At 38.5% G+C, this 20,918-nt stretch overlaps 1 protein-coding gene across 5 annotated transcripts in view; it reads right to left on the bottom strand.

The window, feature by feature from the left end:
• The window catches only part of DPP10 (dipeptidyl peptidase like 10), a 657,697-nt gene that overhangs the window by 39,610 nt on the left and 597,169 nt on the right, over positions 1–20,918 (bottom strand). For all 5 annotated transcript variants that reach the window (XM_063116617.1, XM_063116616.1, XM_063116619.1 and 2 more), the window contains exons 8-13: positions 14,260–14,380; positions 13,474–13,628; positions 10,800–10,897; positions 6,364–6,487; positions 3,146–3,184; positions 1,137–1,244 (exon numbers count right to left, since the gene is read on the bottom strand). In XM_063116617.1, the coding sequence (XP_062972687.1) occupies positions 1,137–1,244; positions 3,146–3,184; positions 6,364–6,487; positions 10,800–10,897; positions 13,474–13,628; positions 14,260–14,380 (645 nt within the window). The remainder of the gene's footprint in view (positions 1–1,136; positions 1,245–3,145; positions 3,185–6,363; positions 6,488–10,799; positions 10,898–13,473; positions 13,629–14,259; positions 14,381–20,918) is intronic.

Here is a 20,918-nt window from a genome sequence, read left to right as displayed (position 1 = left end):
ACTTATCCTAGTGCAGACTTATTTGTCGTTACTGTTGCAAAGGTGAATGGGGAAGCAGCTTTGAAATGTCCTCATGGAAAGGGAATTATTATCACTTGCTTTTGAAAAGGATAATGCCATCACAGATGTAATCTGTGTTCCTTAGCAGAATTCTTCTGGGGTAGGCCCTGTCTTCTATTGTAAGAAAGGTAAATGTTGGTCTAAGCATGACAGCAATTTCGTTTTAAAATCCAATTTGGATAGCGTATTTAAAAAATCAAAATGTTAAAATGATGATAATTTGCTTTTAAAATTTCAGCACAAAAACTGATAACATTAAAATTTCTGCAGAATGGGATGTCAGGAAAAATGTTAATAGGATTCAAAATATTTTAAATTATATTTTGAGTTATTAGCCAGACTGTTTCAGATTTTTGCAAAGTATGCTAAAACTTCAGTTAATTACTATACAAATGTAACAACATGAACAAAAAGAGAGGAAGGTGTTTGAGTGGTATTTGAAGTATACTGAACACTAAAACGAAACGAAAAGAAGGAGCACTCACTAAAAGAATTGAGGGGGGGGGGAAACTATGTGATTTTAGACCTGGACATAATGGTCTTATGGGGACTTCCCCACTTGGTTATCCATGTCTATTACTTCAGTTGTGACAATTCATTTTTCTCCTCTCCCCCGCCACCTGCCATCCCATGCTTTACTACCGCTTCTACATTCCTGATGAGTTAAAGCAAAAAACCCAAACAAACCCAAAATGTTGTTGCCTGTTTGTTTGGGTTTTTTACAAAATACTCTGAGCATGTGCAGCTCCACATTTTAAGCTCACTTAAGTCATAGCACCACCATGAATACAGACATACAATGAAGTTCGCTTCTGCTTGCCTGCTGCTAAACATGGGAATTTCTTGGGAATAAGCAACATTTTGTTGTAGAAACGGAGACTATATTTAACAGTAAAAATAATAATATGAACATCTGTAACCGTATACATGCCTATTAGCTATTGCCTCCATTAACTGCCACTCTCTGGGTGGGCATTTGAGGGTCCCCTGGGCTACAGGTCTCTGGACTTTGGCCTCAAGGTCAAGCCCTAGTTACACCATGGAATAGAATATGAATATAAATAAAAGAAACTCACCTGAACCTTAAACATGGCAATATGGTGGAATTCACCACGACCACCTTGTTTAACAGGAACTGTCATAAAGAATTTATTGCCATCTTTAGAAAAAACTGGTTCCTCGTTCTATAAAAACAACATAGAATCAGAATTCTCACATTTTTCTTAAGCACTACTTCATATAAGCCTTCATTGCTATGTGTAAAGCATAGGAATACACAAAGTATTGAAGAGAAACAATATGTTATAATAAAAATGGTCAAAGTAGGAAAACAGACAAATAATCCAAGAGACCACTCATTTTCCTAGCAATAAATTGCCAAGATTTCTCCAAAGAGCTTTTCCCAAACAGTAGCAATCCTAAACAGATTTACAAGACAGTAAATCCCACTGAATTCCATGGGACTTACCAAATAAACATGCTTAGGATTTAACTGATGACATCAGTTCAAATCAGATGACACTTAATATTTTAATCTTTCAATGGATTTGGAAATATGCCTTCAATACAAAATGGTGGTAATATTAGTTGAATTTCCACTGAGATTTTGTGGAACTTTTCCTATGTTGCTAGGGGATACTGCTATAGATGCTTTATAAAAATAATGTGTACACTTTGCCTCTAATCATTACTGTTATTAGGATCTAAGCACTAGATTTTGGGGACTAGCACTTAGTCCAAATAAAGAGAAACAAACAAAAACAAAATTATAGAGAATCTTATGGTAACTTAGGGTAAAGTGCAATAGAAGTCCTACTTAGTGTAGACCCATTGAAATTAATGACTAACTTAAGTCCCTTTCATTTCAATGGCTCTAAATAGGCCTTATGTTGGATTTTACCCTTAAAGACTAACCCATTTAGTTTTTCAAGAACAACAGTCTATCTTTCTAGATAGAAACCTGCCTGTGCTCTACATCTTTAAATAGTTTTTTTTGTTCTTATAGCAAGTTTAATGAGTCTTCTTTAGGCTAACACTTTTAAATAGAAGCTGTTAAATAGAGATCTTACATAGCATAACTATATACATGTTATTCTTGCCTGATTCATTAAAACCATTTAGCATCATGTAGCTCAGTGAATCTGACTTTGACTCTATACACCTGTACTACAAATATCTACTTGATGTACCCTCACAATGGGGGTGGGGTGGGGGTTCACATGTCGTTCTAAGCCACAATGCAAATAAGCCATGATAGTTTGTGTTTGCAGAACCCACAGCATGCTTGACAGATGATTGCCTTGCCATGACTTCTTCTCCCCTACTTCCCCTCTCACATACCCCAAGGATATGTGCCAGATATGCTGACTCTGGCACATATCCTTGGCACATATCTCCGGCTATTGGATGCTATAGAAATGTAATAAATAAATAAATAAATAAATATCTTGTTTCCTTATGCTTCTACTTTGATCACTACCCCTTTTTGTTCTCTGGCTTCCCCCCACCCCACTTCTTCGGGAGTACACATATGGGGTCGTATATTTTTTTTAATAATGTTTTTCCTCTTCCTTATAAGTGCACAAGAACACACTTTATGACCTTGACTTGTCAATTTCCTTGTTTTTTTCAGCTGTCAAACAGAGTGCCAAAGTGAGAGAAGGACATGGACAAAAAGCAGGGGGGAGGAGTGGGGGCTGTATCTCTCACTTTGCTTTTAAGTGTTGAACTGAAACTTGTCAGGCTCAATACTTCTCCAAGTCTTCAGTAACTGCTCTGAAAATAAGCAGCAAAAAGCAGGGGTGGGGTGCGGAGGCAGTATCTCCTCTTTCTGGACTTGCTTGAGACTCAGGGAAGTGCTGAATGGTATCCATGGTAGGTTGTTGTGTCGTGTGAAGCCAATGAATTTTTCCCAAGACCTTTTTTTTTGGGGGGGGGGCTTCTCTTAAATTGACACTTAATTTTTATTGAGTCTAATTTATTAAACATCATTTAGTTTTAAATATGAGCGTTTTTTTGACATTGTATTAATATTCAACAATTAAAGATGTTTATTTTGTATTCCAAACAATTAATAATTCTGTACCTGTTTAGAAAGCCACACTTCAGAGGTAAATTCATATTTCTAAAAAAGAAAATAATTAGAATTATGTAATACAGATGTTATGCTAATTGAGAATCATAGAATTTTATTTTGTTATTATTTCAATACCCATAAACAGGTATAACAACAGGTTGCATCTTCACAAAGCATATGACACTTGATAGTTATTGATTAGTTATACGGATGTTGGAGAAATCCCTTTAAAGTTGCAGTTCAATGGGTTTTCCTAGGCTTCACCTATCGGACTTTGTTTCGGATCCTGCTGCAACACCTGGCTCAATCTTCAGCAAGTTGGGCCGGATCAGAGATTTTCTGGGAAAGTTGCCTTTTTTTGTGGGGAAGTTTTTGCAATTTGTGCAAATTACTGACAAATTCACACATATTATGCAAATTCCTATCAAATTTGTATAATTTGCTCACATTCAACCATAATTTGTGCAGATTTCTGAGCAACTGCAGAAGCCCCCCCCCCCCCAATCCAAAAGCCCAGAAGGGTTCCTGGAGTTTAGGAAACAGTCCGCAGTTTGGCTTTCAGATGCAAAGCAGGTCATACAAGTTGCAGAAATCCATTGAAACTCCCCCCCCCCAAAAAAACTGGATATCCCAGTGATGGACATTCCAAATTAGTTATCATATTTATTTATTTATTTATTTATTACATTTCTATACCACCCAATAGCCGGAGCTCTCTGGGCGGTTCACAAAAATTAAAAACATTCAAACTATAAAACAACAGTATAAAACCATAATATAAAATACAATATAAAAGCTCAACCAGATAAAAACAGCAGCAGTGCAAAATTACAAATTTAAAACACCAAGTTAAAATTTATTTATGGACTGTTAAAATGCTGGGAGAATAAAAAGGTCTTCACCTGGCGTCTAAAAGCATACAATGTAGGTGCCAAGCGAACCTCCTTAGGGAGCTCATTCCACAGCTGGGGTGCCACAGCAGAGAAGGCCCTCCTCCTGGTAGCCACCTGCCTCACTTCCTTTGGCAGGGGCTCACGGAGAAGGACCCCTGAGGATGACCTTAGGGTCTGGGCAGGTACATATTGTATACTATACTATGATCTAGCTATTGGAAAGCTTTAATTTCTTTAATGCTATCTTACACAGGAGGCCTTTCAACTCTATGTTATTTGTTTGATGCAATGTTTTTATATGAACCTCCTTTTTCAATAGTTAGAATTTTAATGTTGGTGTACCAGAAGCAACGAAATAATGAACAATGCACTTCTATTTACTGTGCCTTTGTGATGCAGTGCATCATTTACAAAATAATGTACAATTTTATGAATTATATTGGGCTATCACAATTAAATATTTTCTTAGGGAGCAATCTGATGCCCCCTAGAAAGTGTCTGAGAGGTCACAGGATATTTTAGATGGGCCTCTGCTCCTGCTGCTACCCTGCATTGGATGATTGTAACCCTCCAAGACTGGGGACTTATGCTTATCGTGGGTGCAACACATAGGACTGCACCCTGAATGTTAATTATGCATTATAAAATGTTTAGATCACTGAAATTGCCACAGGGAAAAAGTGAGTAAGAGCTTGGAGCCATCCAATGCATTGCTGGTAAGAGGCAGGCAGGGTGGGTGGAATGGTGGAGGCTTTTACATCCTTGCATTCCTGGTTTTCATAGATTTCTGGTAGCCAGGCCTCTTTGCCTATCTAGCTCGCTTATCTCTCAGCTGGCAGGGATGGTGATGGAGTGACTCATGAATTGTCTGGATCCGCATCTCTCATCCCTCCCCAAATCCCTTCAAGGTCACAATAACAATCTTGGAAGAGGACCCACTGCAGAATTTTATGTGGCTTTGAGGGATGGAGGTAAATCTGATCTTGGATTTTCCCCTCCTCGGATCATAGCTGTGACTATGACCTCAGGAGCAGAGAAAGCTACAGTATCCTATAACTTCTGGAATAACCTCCCAGGAACCTTACGATTGTTCTGCCCATGCCTGTACTTGAATAACATTTCCAAAAAATTGTACCAGAAAAGTCAGAATGCTGTAACCTTGGAGTCTCCAACACTTCCAAAGCTCTTTCATGCTCTTCCCCAGAATGTGCATTTTCATACTTTAGACTATGGGAGAAATGCATATTTTTGGCTAGTGGTTTTATAAAATTTATTTTACATATTTTTACCTGAATATTTTTTTTGGTAAAATTTTCTAGTGTGGTGTAGTGGCTAAGGTGTTGGACTGGGAGTCAGGAGATCTGGGTTCTAGTCCCTACTCGGTCATAGAAACCCACTGGGTGACTTTGGGCCAGTCACAGACTCTCAGCCCAACCTACGACACAGGGTGGTTGTTGTGAGGATAACATGGAGAAGAGGAGGATTATTTATTCCGCCTTGGGTTCCTTGGAGGAAAAAAGGCAGGATTTAAATGTAATAAATAATAATAAAAAATCCAGTCCTGCAAGTCTGTGAAATCTGTCCAACTTGGGAAAAGCCAGTCTGCTTAGGAATCCGTGAGTCGTATTCATAAAAGTCTGAACTCATTTTATTCTGTTCTGTATTTCTCTGATATCCCTAGTGGTCCAGAAAGGAATTGGCAGGGGCATAAGCACCTCCTTGGATTCTGCCCCAAGCATCCCTGCAACTGCCCATGACATGTTCCTGAACTGTCATGAGGGAGTTCAAGTGCGACTGAAGTTTCTGTGCAGGCTGGAAGGGACTATTGGATTGCAGCATAAAATGATTGTTTTGTTTACAAGACTGGAGTTCTAGATCTCCTGCATTAATTTCTGATTGCCAGCTTATTGTAATAATTGAACTTACACATTTTGCTTAGACATAAATCACACCTACAGAAACATAAAGAATACTCTGCAGCAGTTGCTATCATTGGCAGAATCCAGATCTATCTGTGGAAGCATGACCAGTTCTTAATGCTGCTTTCGCTTGTTTATAGAGTAGAGAATTCTTCATGGAACTCATACTTGTTCAACAGAAACCCAGCTTCTTTTCCTGTATGATCATGAAGCTCAACCTTTTAAACTAACAAAAACATGGTATGGGTGCATTCAAATGTATATAATTTTCTCTACCACAAGGTGTCTTTAATACAAGGTGAATTTTAACTAATGGAAATGAACTCCCTACTGCCCCCAGATAAAGCTCCAAGGCTTGTTTTATGTGCATAAAAACAATAATTGTGAAAAAATTATTTCACAAGAATTTGCATACCATACTACAGGCACCAGTTGTCGTCTCACACACTGTAAGGATGGATAGGTCCTGCGGTCTGCTTAACCAGCGCACTACAGTCTTGGTATTGCTGACCCACTTCACCATCATTATATAATATTCTCTGAGATACAGATAGTTTTTTTAAAAAAAAAGCAAGAAAAAACAGCAGTTGCATAATTCACTAATAACAACAACAACAACAAATAATAATAATAATAGTAATAATAATAATTCACTAGTAACTTATTATTATTGTTGATGCTGATGATAAACAACAACAACAATTTTGACACATTCAAAATTAACATGACAACTTATTTTGCTTTATGTTTTATCAAGCTAAGGAAAATAAACTTTGGAACAAATGTGTAAATAGAAGTGCTTTCAATGCTACAAACTTGCCAAGAAGAATATAAAATGTCAAGGACATTCTGCAAATATTCTGTGCAATAAGAGTAGTAAACAATGCAGCCAGCTATTTCCATGGCCACATACAATAAAATATAAATGCAGTGTACTACCAGACAGATTGTTTGTCTGCAAATGTTTTAGCTAAATAAGGGAATCCTACATGCACATTTTATCAATGACACAAACAATTCTATCCTTCTACAAGCCCTGTAAGACTGTCATGATGAAGTTATTGTTTAGACACGTACTGCAATCTGTCAAGGCTAGGAAGCTTGCCATACATAGTTCAGTACACTGATCATGACTGTGGACAGAATGCATTTACCTTCACAATTCCAATCAGCAGCATTTAAAATCACAAGCCTCCAAAACTGGCCATCTTAAAAGGTACTACACCGGAGTCAGTGTTTTAAGAGTTGCAAATTCGATCCCATTGATTCTAGCTGATGACATTTAGGCTGCAATTCTATATATACTTACCTGACAGAAAGCACTACTGAATTCAATGGGGCTTACTTCTGAGTAAATATGCATATGACAGTGCTGTAAGATGCTTTCCAATGCATTTATTATTATGACTTAATATATGAACAACCTTTCTGTAGAATTCTGGAGTTCTACAGAAGAGGCTATAAGAATTTACCCTACTGACTACTATGATAAGTGCTTAATAAAGTCAACAGAGACACTAAGCTGAACAAAGAAAAGGGAGCTGTGTTACCCTGCAAGCACAGATACATTTCATAATCTAAATTAGTCTTCAGGAATGGCTTATGGTTCTATTAGAACAGTTTTGGTCTTAAGCATCCACATTATAATTTATTTATTTTGCAGTGTATCCAGCATAACGCTGAAAATGTATTAAACTCCGTAAAAAATGTACAGGAGGAGTTGTTTTTCCACCTGTGGTTGTGTGTTCTGCTAGCAGTTCCGCAAGCAAGCATAATGCTGATGATAAACAACAACAACAATTTTGACACATTCAAGATTAATTGAGAAGGTGCTTTTGCAAAGGCTTGCACAAACTGAATCAAAGTACTAGGTTTGGCCCTTGGGCAAGAAATAGAAGTTTTGCCCTTGTAAAATGAGACTACTGCCATACCCCGCATCTGGCTTGCCTAGCTGTGTGGAAGATCGGGACATTTTCCTTGCCCCCATTGGTTGTGGCAAAGTGGTGCCACAGGCTGCGGGAGGAGTCTTCAACACTGTAACTGCCCGTGGATTGCAGCTCCCTCCCTGGATACAGCGTGGACTTTTGGGGGCTGAGTAGGAATTTTTGACTCTTATTTAATTAGCTGAGTAGGAGTCTTTTTGACTACTTCACACTGTAAGTGGGGCAGGAGTGTCTTAGGTTAATCTTTTGGTTGATTTAATGGTTAGATCAATTTGGTAACAAGTTAATTAGGCAGGGGGGCGGGCACGATGAGGGAATTCAGGGACTTCAGTGTGCATTCTGTGGCACTGTGACGTTGACAGGTAATCTCTGAGGGCCTCCTGCTGAGGATTTTACAGCCCCAGTGGGGGGATAAGGGTTACTTGTGAGGCCAACTCAGCTCACCCACCTGGTGTTTTACAGCCTGGGAAGGGCACCCCTCCCCCAAAGAGGCAGTCCTGTCAGTGGCAATCGGCAGATGCCACTCGATAGGATTGGAATGTTTTTACCCAATAATAGCCCAGCTAGTTGCTGGCTGTGTTTAGCTGCCTGCCCAGTTAGTCCTTTGCAGATCTAATTTGAATAAATGTGGCCCAATTTTATACCATACTTACATGCCTCATCTCTTTATTTCCACTCATACACTTGCAATTGGATACAACCCATAATGCTTAAAGTGATTTAAGTCATCTTCATAATTATGTTTTGAGGTAAAGCATTATCGGCTTAGTAACAGAGAACTGAGGCTGGAAGGAAGCGTCTTGGTCAAATCCACTTAGTGAGTCTTTTATCATAGGAAAGCGCCATGCAATACCTGACAAAACTAAGTTACTACACTCTGCTAGTTTTCTGCCAGATATCTTTGCTAAGCAGAATGCTGCCACCATGTTTCATTGTCCTCCTCTTTTGTTTTATAGAGCTGACACTGGGTCACCCAAGCCCCAGCAGCACATAGCACATCAGTAATATCAATGTACACTGTTGCAGTTTATGGACTTCTTTCAATGTGTCTGTAATAAGGAGACACAATCCATCTCCCTTACTCCCTCTCTGTTTCTCTGGTGTCTATGTGAGAGAGTGGGGAGACAACCAAATGCATTTTTTTTAAAAATAATAATAATACTGTTTCAATATATTTTTGATTTATACTGCTGTGGAGCTCCAATTTTCTTTAACTAGGGCATTATGCTTTCATAGGTAAAATTAAAATTAAAATTGATTTTTCCAGGAATGCACATGCTTCTTCAGGCTTCTGTGATGTGACAGCAGAATGGATTTTTTTTTAAACCCATCTGCACTCAAAGAGAATACATAAAATGCATGCAATTTTTAGTAAGATTGCACAAACCACAGATGAAAAAATGAGATTGCTGTCCACTTAGATATGCAGCATTCTTTTCTTCTGGATAACCAATGTGACAGTGTCTGTCATATAAAGGTATGAGGGGGGCTACATTTGACTTATTTGAAGTGGTATTCAATACAAAGGAGTTGAGTTAGGCTCCAAGATCGAGAAGGCCATGGGTAAGTGCAGTCAGTGATGTAGCATGCTTTTCCAGGCGAGGTTAGCCTGCCAATGGCAACACCAATAGGGCAGTTGAATCCCTGTGGTTGGACTGGCATCACCATTTTAATTCTTCCACATTTCAGTTGTGGGGGAATTAAAATGGAGGTGCTGTGGAGTTGATTAGCAGGTTTTCAAGGCTCTGGGCAAAAAAAGATGGGCTGGACCTGGACTTGTTGCAGTCCTGGAATATATCAATGTCCATGAAGGACTTTTCTGCTTAAAAGAAACTTAAACTATCCCTGTTCTAGGATTGGGATTTTTATATACAGTTTATTAGAATACAAGAATATAAATCCAAGGAGCAATTTAAAGAAATTGTCTGTTTTGGGGTTGAAATCTGTCTTTCTCCTGGAGAAATTTGGTGAAATTTCATCCACCCATCCATTTTCCTTCTGTGTCTCGGCATCCTGTCAGGTTCAGCCTGGTCATATTTGTTAAGCTTTCTCTGTGGCTCAGTTCGGATGACACACAACAGTTGTTTCCCATTCTGTTCCTATTACTACCACCACCCAGTTGATTAGCGTGTCGTCCGAACTCAGCCTGTGTGTTATCTCATACTGTCTTTGGCATCAAAGTTAAAACAGAACCCGGGATAATTGGCCTGAGTGATGTCAGCTGAGTGACTCTCACCCCGCCCCCTCAGAGGCCTGGGAAGATTGTCCCAGCCAGCCTGTGACTGGCTAATGAGGCCATCTTAGATTTGCCAGTGGCTGGAGTATATAATCAGAGGGGCTACAGCTGGCTTTTGTCTTGGGTTGCAATTGTCTCTGGTTTGGTCTGTCCTATTGAAGAACTGTGCTTTGGTATGTATAGGCAGGTTTTAGCTAGTTATGTTATTTTGCCTTGTAAGTATTGTTTCCAAACTTGTTTTTTAAATTCTATTTGACACTTATATTATCCTCTTTTTTCTTTCTATAAATGAACATACACCTCTCAGAATTGAATGTGTGGGCTTCATTCCAATTAAGCTTGGAACTAAGTCCTGAGCTTTCCTCTTGGTTATTGCTACTGTTTAAAGGTTTCAGTCCTGGGGATTTGAAATAGAGGGTGCTGGTTTGGGATCTTGTTTCATAAACGTTTAGGGCATCCTGTAATGTCTGAGAGTCCTCTGGCTCAGGCTGAATTGGATGAAAGGGTAGCCTATCTTGCCAGGCTGATGTTCTGTCTGAGCAACCTTTTATTCATACTACACTGTTGCTAAGGGCACCCATTTTCCTCTCTTCACAATCATTTAAAAGCATGCTAAGATTTCAATGGTCATTTGCTTTTTGACCATCCTGGTTAAATATCTAATTTGCTTACCTTGATTTAAAGCCATCTGGTGGCATGAGTTCCAATGTATGTGTTGGTCCATATAGATTGACTACGTATAGCTTTACTGTTGGATTCATTTCACCTGCCTTTAAAATTAATAGATAAAAAGGTATCATATTTAGCTGTAAAGACACAGAACAACCATAGCAGTATGTGCATCAAACTACATCAAACATGGATCCATGCAACTATAAAATAATTATTCACAACATACATTAGTTGGCTTCATTTATCTTGACTAAGGGATGGGAAAATCTGTCAAGCTTCGTTTCACTATTTTTTTCATTTTAAGTGTATGCCTTGTTTCCATGTTGGATTTTGATTATATTTTTTGTCCACATTAAAATTTGTACAGATTTTTTTGATCATTTTTTATTTTAAAAATACGAATTTTGGATGCATTTTAAAATTGGCACTTTTTGTGTGCCCTTCTGCCAGTGTACACATTTTTAAAGCAAGTTTGCTTAGAATAAGTATTCTTGGTGAATGTCTGCCCTCATCCCCAATATATGCATTTTGTGAATTGTACATATTTTTGTGCACCTGTTTGCATATTGTTTTTGTGTATTTTTGGTGACAAACTACACACTTTGGAAATCTATTATTTTGATGGTAAACTTACATTTGGGTTTAAGTTTGAGAAGAACATACTTTATAAATTCACATTAAAATACAAACCCAACAAATTTCTCACCAACTGCAAGTCTAGACAGAAAATTCACTGGTCCAACCCTACACCCTGTGTTTTAAAAATATGCATTACTATACATGGTATACCAAATATTCCTGCAGACCAGGTGGAGTGTATTAAGACTGTAACTCCCAACATGCCCCAGGTTACATGGCTGGCTGGAGCATGCTGCAAGATATAGGCCCTTTTTATGCCTATGCATGAATAGGATTGTGCCTTAAGTTATTTAAAACAATTGTTTCATAGACAGATATGTTTTCTCTCTTCTTATTATTTTTTGAAGTTTGGAAGAAAAAACTAGTGCTAAAAACATTTTCAAAGTGAAAGTAGGCTTTCAAAGTGTGAAAAATGAACCTTCAAAAACTTCCTGTAGGATTTTTCATCCATTTGCAGGCCTGATATGCTGCTGCTTTGTGGTTTTTTTAATTCTTCACTGAATGATTCTAGCCAATCAGAAATCATGTAAATATAATCAGGTATAACCCAATTGTGTCTGCCCATTGACAGACTAACATCCATCAGCAGAGTAGATTTCCCTCCTTCCTTGAACCTCTCAAAATCTTCTTGGAGAGGGAAGACCCTCCAGAGCAGACTTGGAGTACATGGGGAGGAGATAACTGGGAAGTCCCACTGGGAAGCCCCATTGTGCCAGCGGACATCTGCATGAGGAACATTGGATTGCATCCATCTCCAGGATCTACCTAGCTTCTAATATGAGTTTACGTCCAATATGAAATTGCCGTACTACCTGTGCTCTGCATCATTTGTCCCTCCATTTTTTTCTTCTGTCTCAGACTGAATCTCAGCTGAAGTTTCTGGGTGTCATCTCTGCATCCCCTAGAAGCCTCTATTCCTTTCCTCCCCTTTCCTATGAACTGTTCCCTTCCTATCTCGTTACCTAGCTCACAAAGGAAGCACTGTTCAAGAACTCCCTCCTTCCCTACATCCTGAAACTCTTTAAGGTCAGCATCCTGGGTCCCAAAGACAATGGGAAATGTAATTTTCCTATTGAATGTAAGTAAATAGGCGGAAAGGGAAATGGGTTTGCAGTAAACTGGAAAATGATGAGGGATTGTGAGCTTACGGTACGATTTGAGAGGCAGTATCTGGCCATGTGATACTCTCATTGGAAGTACAAGAAGGCCAGAATTTGCAACTGGGTTAACCTTCATTTCTGCATTTTATTTTTTGCCCATTTTTTAAAAAGCCTTTTACTGCTTTTATCCAGGGAAATAATTTATTTTCAGGGAATTATTTTAGGAAAATAATTTGGCTTGCAGCCCAATTCTGAGATGGAGAGAGTTGACTCATTACTAATTGATTTCAGCAGGAGAAATCACTTGCCTAACTTTCTTCCATTTAAATAAATGAGACCTAAAAATGTTTAACTCACTGTAACATTGTTATTTCTGCAGAGCTGTCTAAAACCTTAATTAAGCACATGCAGACAGAAGGTATTTCAGTTAACTATGGAAAAGTTAATCATTTTTTTAAGTTGAATTGACATCCATGGGGAAAAAAAGTGAGTATACACTCAACTTTTCCACTGAAATGAATAGGTCAAATGTTTGGCTGTATTGTGCCACCATTTTATGTATATTTTTCTTTTCCACTCAAAAGGGCCCACAAGCCTTGTGCATTATATGAAACTATATGACATATGTGAACTATATGATATATCAAGTCATATTGTTTTATTCTAACTAAGCATTTTTCATCAAACAATGAGCAAAACTCTTTGTTCCTTTCTGAGGAAAACTGAATATTAATTTCTATTTTAAAAATACATGCCAGTAAAATGGTTTCTTTTTCTTCTTTAAGTACTTTGGGATGCAATCCTATATGCCTTTAGCTGGGAGTCAGTTCCACTGAAAATAATGATACGTTCTTTTAAGTAGACATGTATAAGAATGCACATTGGGAAAATTATAAACCACATATAAGTGAAGATTGTATGTAAAGTTTCCTTACCTTTGGATATGGATACTGCTTTCCTCTGGGATACAGAAATCCAGTAAAACGAGGAATAACCATGTTTGGTACTAATGAGTCATTTATCATGAGAAATGCCAGCCTCTCTCCATCGGGTGACCACCAATGAGTAATGTGAGAATGCAGCAGCTCCTCTGGGGAAAAAATGTTCTTAAAACCCACGAAATTAGCAATTGCTATATGCAATACAGAACCAAAGATCCCAATCCACTGGCAGTTAGCAAGGTTCAGAAGACCATTTGCAGTAATTCCTATTTGGAATTCCAAGGTCATTTGGGAGCCCCCAAACCCAGGAGAGCTATCCTATCACATTTTGAAGTAAGTGACATAATACACATTTCCATCCAAAGAGGAGGGTTATGGCAATTACCCTTAAGTCCAGAATCTCAAATTACCTAACTGTACCACTGCTTATATGCTTGTGAAAAGCAAATAGAATAATTTTCAGGGCTAATTACTAAAAAAGAAAAAAAAGGTGGGAAGATTTGTTCTTTGTGTTCTTTCCCCATTCCCATACAATTGTTTCAAGTTGAAGCAAGAAAATACACAGGATGTTAACACTTTAAATGATTGCTAACAAAAACTGTGCTTCTTCCATGTGTATAGCCATGGCTTTGTTGTAAGTATAGGCAATTTTGCAAGAAAACAGAAGGAAAAAAAGAACAATCAACAGCATTATCCTAGAATGAATAGATTTTTCCTTGATAATAGGAACAGGGTTAGGCCCTCTGTATTCATAAGAAATTTATTATCTGTGGAACTTACCTTCATATAGCCAGTCTGCAATTCCATTAAATACAATTCCTTCTTTTCCAGAGGATGTCAGTCGCAAAGAGCTACTCTTTACATCAGGCTGGTAGTAGATGTTATTTTCAAAAATATAAATCTAAATTAGGAAAGAAGGATAATATCAGCAAATATTTTCAGATATTTTCAGATATCAGCAATTTTTTCACATACATTGCCTGAAACACAGTTTCTACTGTTCATGTTTTCATACTTATATGATTTACTTTAGACATGTGTCTAAAATCAAATGAACCACCACAGAAAGCAAGGTTGCACGCACCACATCCTAAACAATATGTATTGATTATCTTGCTACTTTCCTTCCTTCCAACAATCTCATAAGCCCAAAATACACTTTTCCTCCACGGAACAAATGTTGCATTGCTTGTTGCTGTTTTTGAGGAGCTCCTAGCTACTACGTAGGATGTGGGAGGACGACTCAAACTGGGAGAACATAGCAAAAGCACTTTCTGCATGCAAAGAGGATATTACATAGTTTTTCCATTCTAGATCCTTGGAAGTCCTACAACTTGTGTTATTGCTCCCAGCTGTACAAGAACCTGTTCTGGTTACTGCACACTTTATGTCTGTGCTGGATCCCAGAGATGGCACCACTGAGATTACAAGGGGGTGGTACGGTGCGTGGCACTGCCATGGCAGACATCAGTGGATGGGTGGCAATGGAAAGACTGGCACTGAAGAAAGAACCGCTGGGAAAATAAGCTACAGCCACTGCCATCTTAATTTCTCCAGAATGCCTCTGGGCTTTATGTCAAAGCTCAAATGCATTCTCTGAAAATTAAGATCAAGGCTGCAGCCCTGGTTCCTAGCGCTTCTCTTCAGAGCACCATGGCCTAAAGATGATGATGATGATGATGATGATGATGATGATTAAGCCCAGTGTCATTAGTGGTGGGATTTCTCTCCAGAAGTTGCCTCACCATGCCAGTTTCTGATATCAGTTCTCTAGGTTTCTATACTGCGGCGGGAGTGCTGCAGGCCATCCACTGCTTTTCCGGGCTACTCACGTGTAAGTGCGGTAGCCAGGAAAAGCAGCAGACTGGTCCACATGTGTGTGGTCCCAGCCTCAGCCTGACCTGAGGCCGGGACCGCAGGAAGAACCGTGCTACAGGCAGTTCTGGTTAGCACGGTTCCAGGGCTGCTCGAGCCCTGGCTGAGGCCGGGATCCCCTGTGCGTCATTTGGACACACAGGGGCGAGCACGGGCCTCACACCACGCTAACCCCTGGTCTAGTAAGGCCCCAACTCTCAGGTATGATAAATGATGCACAATGTGTTAATAACTCTAAACCCAGCTATTCCCAATGCAATTGGATAAACTGTTTTGTGCAGCAGAAAGAGCGAAAAGTGAACCAATTAACTGCCTTGAGCACCATGTTTGGTGGAAGGCAGGATGTAGCTTAAATAACTAAATAAACATAAACAACATATACTTGCTTAATTATGTAGAAAAGAAGTGTCTATTTGGGTTAAATATATACAAGCATATTTCTCTTCAGATACTGCTCCTTGTTATTTAATAAATTTGATGGTATCAAGGTAATGAAGATATGCACTGAAGCAGTCCTCGAGACTTTTTAAATTTTATTTTATCAAGATTAAAGCTGTCACTCGCAAGGTATTTCATACTGGAGTTAACAAGCACTTTGTGACTCAATTTTCACTACTATGTTTGCAATTTCAGCAAAAAGACTAAAAAAAAGAGGTAATATTTATGCATTAAGTCAAAACTCTAACATTTTGGCAGCTTACAATTCAAGATCAGCATATATAAATATAATCAACCTACAATAACATATTCTAAAAATGAACACCCTTAAAAGTTAATTGTGGACATCAAAAACTATCTCAAAACTTTTGGAAAAATGCTGTTTGAATATAGCTATATTTTCAGATAAGGGAGACTAGTTTTAGTCTGTAAGCCTGAGGAAGGGGACTGACTTGTTTTTATTAATTTGTAACCTGCTCTAGGAGTCTTTCCAGCTGAACAGCGTGGAATAAAAGCTTTAAACAAACAAACAAATAAATAAATAAAAGCCATGGAACAGCCATAAAATGGCTGGTTCCAGGCATACTAACAAACCATGGTTTGTTGTTACATGAATGAGATGGCATGAGACTTGGCTTGTGTGCTTGCCTTCCTCTTCATAAATCAGGGAAGGAGATTTAAACCTATCAATTGTGCAAACAGTTTTTTGTTCAAAGCAGTTTATTAACAAGCTCAAATCAAACCAAGAAGACAATTTCATTTGTTAAATGAATATATACTTGGAGATGGTGGTAAGTGCTCACTTCCATGACCAAGAAACTATTTGTATGAACCAGCCCTGATCCAGCAAATATATTTTTAAAGAGACAAAAGGCAATCTAACCCAATTCAATATAGTTTCAGAAATTTCAGATCAAGGCAAATTTGATAATTTGGAGAGAGGGAGAGTAGAGAAGGCCAGAATGTTGGCTAGTTTTCTATTTAGTTTTCTACAGAGCCCTTCAAAAGCAGATCCTCAGATGACACAAAAGTGCTTTGCCCATTAACTACAACACTGAATCAAGCCTAGAGATACACATACAAAGCAGACATTTGAGTATAACCTTTGGCATTATCTGTGCAATAAACCTTCAGATTAGGGTCATGGAATCTAAGAAAAAAATTAACACACTTGCAAAGGAAAATAGAGCTTTGACTAAGAAAGGCATCACATAACTAAAAGGATTGCATATGTGCTTAATGTGGATACCTGGGCTGCAATCCAGAGTCCTGGTTATGATGAAGCTTCACATTCTCTTTTGAGAGGAAAGCAAACAACAATGTCCACAGGCATTTGACAGTGTGTATCCAAGCAGCTCCTTCCTCATGTCGGGACTATGCACATAGGCCTGTGAGTTACAATGGGATCCTGTGTATTGGATCCTTGATTTATAACCCTTGAAATACTACACCATGAGTGGATGTCCTGTCTCAGCTTATATTATCTTTATCAGCAGTCTATGCAAAACATACCAGCAACAGATAGAATGGTTGTTGCCAGTGCTGCATAGTTCATGGTGCTGCCTACTAATTTATTTATTTATTTCATTTTTATACTGCCCAATAGCCAAGGCTCTCTGAGCAGTTCACAATTTAAACCATAAAGTATAGCAAAATAATCTACACTGCCTCTGCTTGCTTGATTCCAGAGGAGGTCAACACATAGGCCTTAGCTAGACCTAAGGTTTATCCCGGGGTCGTCCCTGCCTGCTCCCGGGATATCCTGTGTGTCATTTACATGAACAGGGATGACCCCAGGACGATCCCGGGATAAACCTTAGGTCTAGCTAAGGCCATGGTCTGCCACTGTGGTTGACAAGTATGAGACAGGAATGCAGAAGAGCTTTGCATCTCAGCCTGTGGAGTATTCAGTGCGAGGGTAGCAGGATGTCAGGGCATGTTCTATGCTGTCAGTGACCAGGTGGAGAGTCTTGCTGCTTGTCTTCCAGAGGAGTTGTAGTGATTTCTGAAAGTCATCAAAATATTGCTGCCCATAGATCTCTCTGATGTCAGAAGGCACCCAATTCCACAAAGTGTTGAAGTCCTCTTCTATTTTTTGGACACCACGTGTAATGAAAGCACCAGGCTCAACAATGCTGACTTGGGCTCTGAAAGGAAGTAGCTCATTCCTCAAACTGTTAGAAAAAGCTTCCACACTATATTTGGAAGGGGAATAACCTCCTCCAGTGCATGCGACTCTTTCCATCACACTGGCCATGTTGACCACCCTCCCTCTGGCTTGTCTCACCAGGGGCAGCTATGGATATGATCCTTCAGGAGGAGTGCAAACCCTTCCAGAACAGCTTGAATCCCTATTTCCACATCGGGCTTCCTATGGACCAATATCTCCATCTTGACTGGGTTTAACCTCTGGTTGTTCACTCTCATCCAGTCCATTATCAAACCTAGGCAACACTCAAGTATCAAGGCTAAGTGACAAAGAGCAATAGAGCCAAGTACCATCAGCATATTGGTGGCACTTGACTCCAAAGCTTGGTTGCTATTGCACCTAAGTCCTGCTTGTAGGACCCCCAAAGGCAGCTGACTGAACTCTGTATGAACCAGTGCAGGCCTTTCACCTTATAGACTAAATAGCCATTTGGTCTGATTCAGCATGGCTTTTCTTATGTCCTTGCTTCTCTCAGCAGTTTCATGTAAATACTAAAGTACACAGGGGACAAAGATTAAACCTTGTGGGACACCGCAGGCCAGCAGCCATGGAGTTTGACAGCAATCTATATATTTAAAAAATAATACTGTCTAGGACAATGTTAATCCTATAAACACGAAATCCCATTGAACTCCATATGATTTTGCTGACGATCATGACACCACATTTAATATGATGATATCAAGGATGTGCTTAGACAAAATAATGTGGGTCACCACAGTCAATACAATAATAACGATGATCATGGTGATGGTGTTGTTGATGATGATGGTGATAATGAAAATTTAGAATGTTGCTTTCATGTGTTCTACTAGATGCATTATGTAGTTCTAATCCTTACAAAAAATCCTGCAGTACCAGCTGTAGCCACGGACACCAGACAGTAACAAAATATTGTAAACTTTTGGTGAGATGAGTATATTCTGTTTGGCTGCATTGAATGCATTACTTACAAAGGAAACATCGAAGTTACAGAATATTCAGTGCAGTCCTAGATTTTATACTGACACAGTAGAACAGTAAAACTGAAATGCTCTTAAAAATTGTCGAAAGAGAAGTGGCTAACATGGTATCATACAGATTCAAGTGTATTCTCATAAATTTATCGGTGGCTTTGTGCCTAAAAAGCTTTCCCTGATTTTTGGCATGATGATAAGAAATAAATTGAAAAAGGCAAAAGGTGGAACGAGACTATACCTTGCATGAAAATGCTTTTTTTAATCTTTTCTCCTCACAGTCTCTGTGTCAAGGCTTGCAGCACAATCACAGGAAAGTCTACTTAGATGTAAGTCCACTGGAATTCTACTGAGCTTACTCCGAGGTAAATGTAAATAGGATTGCAGTGATTAGAGACTTTAAAATATTTAAACACACACACACACACACACAGAGAGAGAGTATTCATATTATTTATATTCTAATGTTATGTCACATAGATCATATCCTATGTAACTCCCAGTTATGTAACTTTCTGTGTTATTTAATAAATGGATCCTTAGAAATTGTTAGGATTAGAGGAGAATTAAATGTTGATAATAATCACATTTGTTTAATGATACTGTGAAGAATTAAGGGCTCTTTTACATTAATATTTTAACTCTGTTAAAAAAAAGGCTCCCTGATGCTGTATATTTATAATTCCATAATAAAATAAAATGGAGCATTGATCATCCAGCTGAAATAATTGCTTGGTATTTCTTTGATAATATAAAAGCAATGATATTCTCATTGACCACTCCAAAATGCCGGGAAGCCTGTTGCTGGTTGGAATGCCCTTATTGTTATAGAAATAAATTAGACTGCTAATTTCCTGGTTTATCAAGAGCTTAAAGAGAAGGATTCTTAGTATCTACTACAAATATTAATCAAATACAGAGAATGGTATTAAAGGCATGAAACACAGAAATCGAGTTTTCCTGGAAGCAAAATAACACTCCTGGGAGGCTTCCAGGAGTGTGATTTTGGTTGAAAACTAAATGTGCTCTCCCCATATGCCCTGTTTTTGAATTTGACAGTGGAAGGGTTGGGGGGGGTATCAGGGGACATGAAGACCCCCTGGTTTAAAGAGTTGCACACTCCTGGTTTAAAGAGTCTGAACTGGGTGATCCTGGGTTATTGCTTCCAAACAAGCTAGGATTTGTAAACAAGGAGCAAACTCTAGGGTACCAAGAGGGGTACCAAGCCAGAATCCCAGATTTGGACAACACACTAAACCAAACCATTCCTAGCTTGCTTAGTGGATCCGGCTTCTGGGAAGAAACAAGCAGAAGTAAACAGGAAGAAAACCCAGCCATAAAGAAGAATTCTCTAGGATCCTGGCTGATCATTCTTTGTGATGGAGCCAAATAAAATAAATAAATAATTTTTAAACTTGCTGTTTTAAATTTGTATTTTAAATTTGTATTTTTGCATTGCTGCTGTTTTTATCTTCGCTGTGATTTTATATTGTATTTTATATTAAGGTTTTATACTGTTGTTTTGTTTTGAATTGTCTTCGTTTTGTGAACCGCCCAGAGAGCTTCAGCTATTGGGCGGTATAGAAATGCAATAAAATAAATAAATAAATAAATGTCTTCCGCAAGAAGCAAAGAGATAAACAATATGCTTCTTTCATAGAAACATTGGTACTACGTTTTTTAAGACTTCAGGGCACAATCTCATGCATGTGTTGACAGAAATAAGTCCTACCACTCCCAGAATCCAATCAGCTGGTTGGCTGGCAGATGCTGGGAGTAGTAGGACTTATTTCTGTCTAAACATGCGTAAGATTGTGCCTTAAATTACTTTGGATTTCTGTATTTGACAATTATTAACTTAGCTGGAACTTTTGTTTTCTAAGAGAATGGGAAAGTGTTTCTAATTAATGTTCCATAGTTTAGGTATGGAAGATAAATACAATACATCAAAGATAATGGAA

This window comes from Elgaria multicarinata, chromosome 2 (genome assembly GCF_023053635.1).
Source record: "Elgaria multicarinata webbii isolate HBS135686 ecotype San Diego chromosome 2, rElgMul1.1.pri, whole genome shotgun sequence".
NCBI classification, from domain to species: domain Eukaryota; kingdom Metazoa; phylum Chordata; class Lepidosauria; order Squamata; family Anguidae; genus Elgaria; species Elgaria multicarinata.
This window is presented reverse-complemented; position numbering and strand designations above follow the sequence as displayed.